This window comes from Trichinella spiralis, assembly GCF_000181795.1.
Source record: "Trichinella spiralis strain ISS 195 chromosome Unknown Scfld4, whole genome shotgun sequence".
NCBI classification, from domain to species: domain Eukaryota; kingdom Metazoa; phylum Nematoda; class Enoplea; order Trichinellida; family Trichinellidae; genus Trichinella; species Trichinella spiralis.
The window spans coordinates 8,870,254-8,878,193 of record NW_003526943.1 but is presented as its reverse complement, the minus strand read 5'-3'; the positions used below and the strand labels follow the sequence as shown (position 1 = coordinate 8,878,193).

Genomic DNA, 7,940 nt, shown 5'->3' with positions numbered 1-7,940 from the left:
CTGACTGACTGACTGACTGACTTTGTTTTTGTTCTATAGTGGTGAATCGAAAGCGACGCACTGCTGGTGCCCAAAAAATGTCATTTCGAGCATGTGACGATGAAAATATATGCAAAGATTTCGATTATTGGAATCAGACGGCAATCAAAAATTGCAACGACGCAATTCCTATTCGGTTTTGTCGTTCACCATGCTTGAACCCGTGGGGGGTGTTGGACGTTTATCGGGCGTGGAGTTCGTATGTGTCCGAACAGAGACGACATCAATGCCGATGTGGTCAACGTTGGCAGACTGTCGATCCGCATGCAGTCGAGCAGAGATCGTGACAACGAATTATACGGACCAGCAATACCAAACGACAGTGAAGAATATCCACCCGCGGTGACAACCACCACCACTACTACTACAAGAACTCATTCTACAGTACCACCGCCTGCTTTGCTGACTACAGCATCTCCGAAAACAGCCGCTGATGATGATGAAGATGAAGATGATGATGGTGGGTGATGGTGATTTAAAATAGAGTTGTCGACCACATCAACAGTCTGTTTTTTTTGCACTTGTAGAAGAAGATTACGAAGAAGATGATGACGATGACGACGACGACGATGCAGAGAACGAAGCTGCGGATACTGACAACGAAAAGTCCGCATATCTTCGCGTTGCGGATCCAGAAATTGAACACGAAGCGTACAAGAATGCTTTGGAACATTTGACAAAAGTGCATCACAAGAAAGTTTCCAAAGTATTATATATGATATGGTTTGGAATATTTTTTCGACAGTATTTTTTGCGTTGTTTTCAATTGAAGGTGATGAAAGAGTGGTCCGAATTGGAAAATAGATATCAAGAAATGAAAAGAAGAGATCCAAAGCATGCGGAATCATTTAAAAATGAAATGAACATGGTATGTAGAGTTGTTGTGTGTTTTGTTTTCAAATTTCGAATATGAGAATTATTAACTGTTTTTTTTTATTTCTTTGTAATTTAATTGTAGCGCTTCCAAAAAACTGTTGCCGCGTTGGAAGAAGAGAATGCGGATGAACGTCATCAAATTGAAGACATCCACCAGCAGAGGGTGATGGCGAATTTGAACGAAAAGAAGCGTCTGGCTTTGAAAGAATTTCATCAGCTGTACGACGTGGCCGGACCACCGCCGGCCCACGCTATACTTCGCACGTTGAAAGCCTACGTCAGGGCAGAGGAAAAGGACCGGGTGCATCTTCTCAACCACTACCGGCACATGCTTCGATCCAAGCCGCAGGAGAGTATTTTCTTCAAATCGGATGTGCTGAACAAATTGGTCGACATCGACCGCCGTATCAACGCTACGATATCCCTTTTGAAATTCCATCCCGAGATCGACAAAAAAGTCCGAACTGCAATAGGTGTGGCTTATTGTTGTTGTTGTTGTTGGATATTTTTTTAATTTTTTATGCCCTTTTTTTTGCAGAAGATTTCTTCCACACATACCGACGTGAGAATACACCCGACATTGCGGAAACATTCCCGGATGGCTATCTTACCTCTGCTCAGTATCATCAGCTGTTGAATATGTATCAGGCGCGCATCATTGGCAACAACAATGCATGTAATATGATGAAGAATAAAAACTCTGTTCTATTTTTTTTCTGTTAAATCTGCTTTTATAAAAATTTATTTAGATAATAGAAAACTGACTGTTGACCAAATAATCACCCTTGCACCTTCGGTGAAAGTACAACGCAAAGAAATTACTGAAAATACCATCGATCCTGTACAACGACAAGAGCAGACAATTTCTAGTTTGCCACTTCGTAATATTCATGTAGTCGAGGAAGACATTAGTCTGTTGAACAAGAAACAAGATATTGTTCATGATTTTGTAATTTATACTAAATATGAATTATTTTTTTATAAAAAAAATCTATTTTTTTAAAGGTATTCCAAGAGAAAAGTATCGGAAAGAGTGCATCGAAATATATTGATCACAGTTTCATATTCTTTTCCATTGCTGGAGTGTCTCTGATTGCGGCGGTGATTTGTGGCATATTTTTCATGCGACACAGAGCAAATCATGCTGGACAAGGATTTATCGAAGTATGTTCATTTTTAAAATTCTAAAAGCTAAAGATATTCAAAAGTATATATATATTTATTTATTTATTTGTCACAGGTCAGCGCATGTACACCTGAAGAACGACACGTAGCCAACATGCAGATTAGCGGCTACGAAAATCCTGCTTATAAGTATTTTGAAGAAAATTTGTGATCAGCAACAATTTGAACGAAAAGAAATGTGTGCAATTTTTTAACCCTCATCTTCTTCCTTATATTATTTATTAATTTATGTTTGTTTTATTTCCCAGTTGGCATATTTACAAGTTGCCATTTATCCATTTATTCCTTTACCCTGAGCTTTGTACACGATTGTTATGATATTGTTTGTTCTCACAATGATGCGTGAGAAAATTGCTTGGACGAAATCTTGAAACTTATTGATTCTACTTCTCGTTTTACCCCACATCTTTTAGTGTATAATTAGCATCTACTTAGCCCAATATCCATCAGGCCATAACTATCGGTTGAATATTTTTCTTCAACAACACACTATTAATATAACCAGTGTTGCTTTAGTTTTGCCGTTTTCTCCTATTTACATATTGTTTTTATTTTCTTTAAGATGGTGGTGTAGTCGCTCCATAATAATAAAATGTTTGCGTGGAGAAAAAAGTGGTTGAGGAAGTAGTAGTAAAACATTTAATACTATGTATGCATGTGCTGTTTTTTTCTTCTTTTCAGTATTAGAAAAAAATTGTATTTGCAAATGCAATGCGATAGATTGCAGATCAATTTGTAAATTTAAATTGCTTTATTTTATTGTGTGTAAAAATTTGCATGTCAAAAAATCGGTGTATAAATTTTTTTTTTGAAATTCATGACTTCTGCTGAATAATAACTGATGAAAAAGAACGCAACAGCGATTGATGAAATTGCAGTTCACTGTTTCAGCACAATGATGCTTTTCATGTCACAATATTCAATGTATAAAAAAATGTATTCAAGCGTAATTTAATTTCATTAAAATTATAACTATATACATATGTTCAGCGTTGCTATTTTTAAGCCGAGAAGTATACTGACAGAAGAAAAATACTTTGTTGATTACAAGGTCTGTAAATAGATTGAACGAATGGGAAGTTTCATTTGAAAATTAAATCGTAATTTCACATTTAACTGAAATCTATCCAAGCAGACAATGTAAATATATATTAATTTTTAATGAAAAGCTGAAAAAACAATTGCTCGATGCGTGCGTGTATCACTAGTGTTGCGATGAAATGTACATTGTTTCGATTTTATTACAGAATATACTAACAAGATGATAAATTCAAAATATTAATACAAATAATAATAATAATTAATGATTGATGTTTGCAGGTTATTGTTGTAATGAACGGAAATAAATAAATAATATTTTTTGGCTTCACAGGTTAAAAAAACCTGCAACAAATAAACAAATGAAAATGAAAAATTAATTGTTACAGTCTTTTCATCAGATTAGAATATTTACTAATTAATTACCATTTATTCAATTCATAAAAGCGGTAAAAGGACGGCGGCAACAGCGGATGAAAAGCGACAAGATTCATCATGTCGGCGGTAGGGGTGGAGGCGGTCGAGTTGAAGCAGGACATGATGGAACCAAAGTTGGGTTCGTTTCCATAGTTCAGCATGAAATTGCCGTTCCTCACAGAAGATGCTGGACATCCCTGCTCGGCGGCAATGTCAGTGATGAAAGAGGTGCACGGCTTGAATGCACTCAACACGGACGACGATTCCTGCCCTTCTTGTATAGCCTCGGCGCCGGGATTTTGCTTCTTCCACTTGGTTCGTCGATTCTGGAACCAAATTTTCACCTGGGTCTCGGATAAATTCAATGACAACGCTAAATTCAGCCTCTCGCAGACGGACAGATATCTGGTATTTTTGAATTTGTTTTCCAAAGCGACAAGCTGTTCATAAGTGAAAGCGGTCCTCGCTCGACGTGGTTTGGCGAACTTCATTCCCGCATGATTGAACTGACTCGACGACGGCTTCCGTTCACTCAACTCTGCACACAGTGGAGTTTTTTTGAACAAATTTTCTCCTTAAACAAAAAAAACAATACTTTCTTATGCTGCAACATATTACAATAAAACCACTGCCCTGGGATTGGGCATTTTACATTTTTGAGAAATGATAAAAATTAAGCAAAAATTATTATAATTATTATTGATCAGTTTATTCAACCTTTGAAGTTAATGATAACAATAATAATCTGTGGCCATTTAATCTCCGGCAATTAGTTGCTATTAAACAACTGCCATTTGCAAAGCATTGTTATTAGTATTAATTGTTTGCTGTTTGAATTGAAAAATTTTTTATTCAACTTAATAATAAAAATAAATTTAAATATTTATTTTAAAATGATTTTAAATAATTGCTGCAATTAGTGTTGGAAAAAGAAGAAAATAGGAAAATTTAAAGTAGATTGGAAATATAAAAGCATCCCATTTGCTTGCATATTATAAAAGGTAAATAAAAATTACATTTCAATTTAAATTTGCATACTGTTATTCATTCGTGTGCTTTTAAGTTTGATTTTAATTTGGCAAAAGTGTACAGAATGAAAATTGAACACAACAGCTTTTACCATCGTGGAAATGAACAGCGGTACTTCTTCTTGTGCTTGATATTCCGCAGTCGATGTTTATTCGTGTTGTCGTCGCTGTTGCTTCTTCGTTAGCGTCCATGCTGAGGATATTTTCGACGGAAAATTTTGTCTTCTTGTCATTATTAATATTTTCAGCCGGCCCACCATTCGCTTGGTCACTTTTGAACAATTTTGAAGAGCAATTTTCCATCGGAGCTGTTGACAAGTGCATTTCCTGAATAATTCATACTTCACCGACCGGGACAAAATCAGAGGGGTTGATTTAGATAGAGAGATTTATTGTTCAATCTATGCTTTGGCGCAGCGCTTGCAAAACTAGCCAGTCAGTCAGTCAGTGGTTAGCTAGTAGCTGGTAGCTAGCTGGCTAGCTGGCTAGCTGGCTAGCTAAGCTGTATCCGGCTATAGATGCTCTATATTGCCAGCTGAACGCGTTCGGTTCGGTCATTTCCACTTCAGACTCAAGTAAAGCAAAGCCGAGTAATTCATTAACGCACAAATTGGCGATCAATCAGCACCAAGAGCTCAGATTGACTCGGCGACAATCAGCTCGGAACTGATACTTTAAATTGCTAATGCTTTTACCATTTAAAAATCATTTATCGCCTCAATTGAACCGTTACAATAGAACTATTAATACATTCTTTACCATTTTTTTATTTATCATCAATTCAAAAAAACTAACTAATTAATTAATTTCTTGATAAATTTTTCAAAACATGCGAAATTAAACAACAATATTTGCTTAATTCATTTTCATACTGAAACTAAATTATTTTTCGGTTTTTTTTATTTTCGGTGTACAATATGAATAAGTTGCAAATTTAATTAATCAACAAGCTGAATTATATTGCTTGTTTATCATTATTTCTTTTACAATTACATTACAATGAAATTTCAGTACTTTTTATTAAATTTTTTTTGTTCTCCCTCCATTCAGGTCAATTTTACCATCCCAATATGTGGCAAAGTTGTATTAATAACAGGAAGAAATTGATCGCTTGTTTCATATGTCTATTAATCATTTCATGCATATTCATCATATTAGTAAATAATTAATCACAAAGTTTGCAAATTATTAAACTGTTGCGCATTAGGTGAGAAGAAAATTTTCTCACTCACTATAGCAAGCGACAGCACCGTTGGCAGTGAATTTTGAAATAAACCATTTTATACGATTTAATATTGCAAACATTGAAAATATTGTTAATAATATTTTGCAAATTGTAAAAGTTGTGATTGAATACATCTACAAGTTCACCTTTTTCAGTCACAAGGAATAATTATTTTTTTGATGCTTAATTTAAAGTAGCTGAATTTGAACAATGAACAATCAAATCACGATATTCGCAAAAATAAGGAAAAAAATTTAAAATCTTCTGATAACAAGAAAAAAGGAATATTTTCAAACGATTTCAATTCTTTTTTCTTTCACTTTAAGCATTATGAATATGAAGAAGGCGAATTATCGAAAAAAGAATGAATACCATTGAAAGCTCTGTTGTACTTTATTTATTATTAATGTTCAAAAGAACATTCACGCCCATTATTATACATATGCTTGCAGTTGTTGCTAATTAAGGGCTGATTAAAGAACAGTAAAGCTTATTTTCATTTTAAAATTTTTCCTCATAAACTAACTCGAGCAACTGATTAAGCATTTGAAATTAAAATTAATTTTTAAAATGTACATCAAAGCTTTATGATATAAAGTTGAAAATTACCAATAATTCGCCATAATAATAGATGAATAATTGCACTTTTTTTAAAACATAAAAGTATATTTTTAAGAAAAAAGAAAAACATTTCATTGCCCATGAATTAAAATGAAAATAACCTTAATTAATAATTGATTCAATTTATGTATTTTCTATAATTTAAAATCAAACCTTTTATAAACGAAAAACTGCTTATGCGTACATATCGAATAAAGCTATTTCACGGATGTTTCTCTTAAATTATAAAATATAATAAATATTGTAGTCATTGAATAATATGGTACTAAATAATGGTGAATAATTGAAAAAACAATGATACCTTTGTTATTCAAATGAAGAGATATGGTATGCTGGTGTACGTGGCTGTTGAATCCTTATTTAAACTAATTTACTAACAGTTTCAGTTAGCTGATCCACCACCTTTTCCCAAATTTCATTTTAATTTTTCTTTGTAGTTGCAGTGATTTGCAAACGCTGTAATTGAATCTCAACTCTATTAGAGCGTTTGTAATTAATAATTTGAATGTTGTTTTATAAATCAATAAACAACAAGTGATCACAATGCCAGTCGGCTTGTCCTTTTCCCAAGGTAGAAACAGAGCCCCAAAGTGGATCCCTTTTTTAATTGACTAATTTGACGTATTAGTGTGGTAAAAATTGGGCATTTTCTGAATGGACCATATTTCTTCAACAAGCGCCCGAACAATTGATGAATAAGTGTCGCATTCGGTTTGAGGAAAAGAAATGAGCCGAATTCATAAACAGGCATTTTAATTGTTTCATCAGCAAATTGCAAATTGCAACGGTCAAACAAAGCTTCGAGCTTTTAGATTAAAGGCTTTAACAGCCGCCGTTGATCATTTAGGCTAATTTCTCGATACATTTTCAACTTAATTGATTTTGATATCCGTTGTTGCCAGTCGAACATCCCCTGGATCACCTCCTCCTTCTCATCTTGTCTATTTCAGGCAACCAACTGCCGACGGATGTCAATTCATTTCACTTTATTCATTATTGACAAATCGATTCGTTCACAACTGAGATACTGAAGCCGATTCAGGTGGCCATTTAATCATCTCTTTGTCATTTAATTCTTCCCCATTTTCCAGTTATAAATGCTGATTGAAAAGCAAGTCCTTAATCGAGTTTCTGTATTGCTAAGGGTCGAAATTGTAATTGGTCGCAATATTATTATCTAATGTTCTCACATTGAAATTCTATTTTACATACAATCAATTTTTATTCAATTTTCAAATCTTTCCACACATACATGCAGGCATGCACACACGTACATACATACACACACATTAGCATTTCATCATTTTTTGAATGTAAAAGATCTATTTCCAAGTAGTCTTCTTCGCAAATTCGGCTAATTTTTCTTCTTTAAAGTTTCAAATTCTTACCTTAATCGATTCAGCTGAATTTAATAATAAAAATGAATAGTCTCACCCAATTCTTGTTTAAACAACACACCACTATTGAACAAACAAATGCAATCAATTTTTACTCTTTTTAAAAGTATAAAA

General features: G+C 33.9%; 2 protein-coding genes across 2 annotated transcripts; one reads left to right on the top strand and one right to left on the bottom strand.

Annotated features, from left to right (window-relative positions):
* The first annotated feature begins 240 nt into the window (after nucleotides 1-240).
* Tsp_02070 (hypothetical protein) lies at nucleotides 241-2,251 on the top strand. The gene is made up of 8 exons (XM_003377920.1): nucleotides 241-499; nucleotides 567-745; nucleotides 812-907; nucleotides 998-1,388; nucleotides 1,454-1,556; nucleotides 1,672-1,864; nucleotides 1,921-2,079; nucleotides 2,156-2,251. Exons 1-8 carry the CDS (start codon nucleotides 241-243, stop codon nucleotides 2,249-2,251), a joined length of 1,476 nt encoding a protein of 491 aa, XP_003377968.1.
* Nucleotides 2,252-3,560: 1,309 nt separating this feature from the next.
* Nucleotides 3,561-4,907, bottom strand: Tsp_02071 (homeobox protein SAX-1). Its single transcript, XM_003377919.1, is given in 3 exon segments — nucleotides 3,561-3,881; nucleotides 3,900-4,129; nucleotides 4,676-4,907. 3 exon segments carry the CDS (start codon nucleotides 4,905-4,907, stop codon nucleotides 3,561-3,563), a joined length of 783 nt encoding a protein of 260 aa, XP_003377967.1.
* Nucleotides 4,908-7,940: the final 3,033 nt, after the last annotated feature.

Coding starts and splice junctions, on each gene's coding strand:
- Tsp_02070 (XM_003377920.1), top strand. CDS start 241: ATGTGTCCGAACAGAGACGACATCAATGCCGATGTGGTCAACGTTGGC. Junction 1,557..1,671: donor TATCATCAGCTGTTGAATAT/GTATCAGGCGCG, acceptor TTTAGATAATAG/AAAACTGACTGTTGACCAAA. Junction 1,865..1,920: donor AAGATATTGTTCATGATTTT/GTAATTTATACT, acceptor ATTTTTTTAAAG/GTATTCCAAGAGAAAAGTAT.
- Tsp_02071 (XM_003377919.1), bottom strand. CDS start 4,907: ATGCACTTGTCAACAGCTCCGATGGAAAATTGCTCTTCAAAATTGTTC. Junction 4,130..4,675: donor CGCTGTTCATTTCCACGATG/GTAAAAGCTGTT, acceptor TTTTTGTTTAAG/GAGAAAATTTGTTCAAAAAA.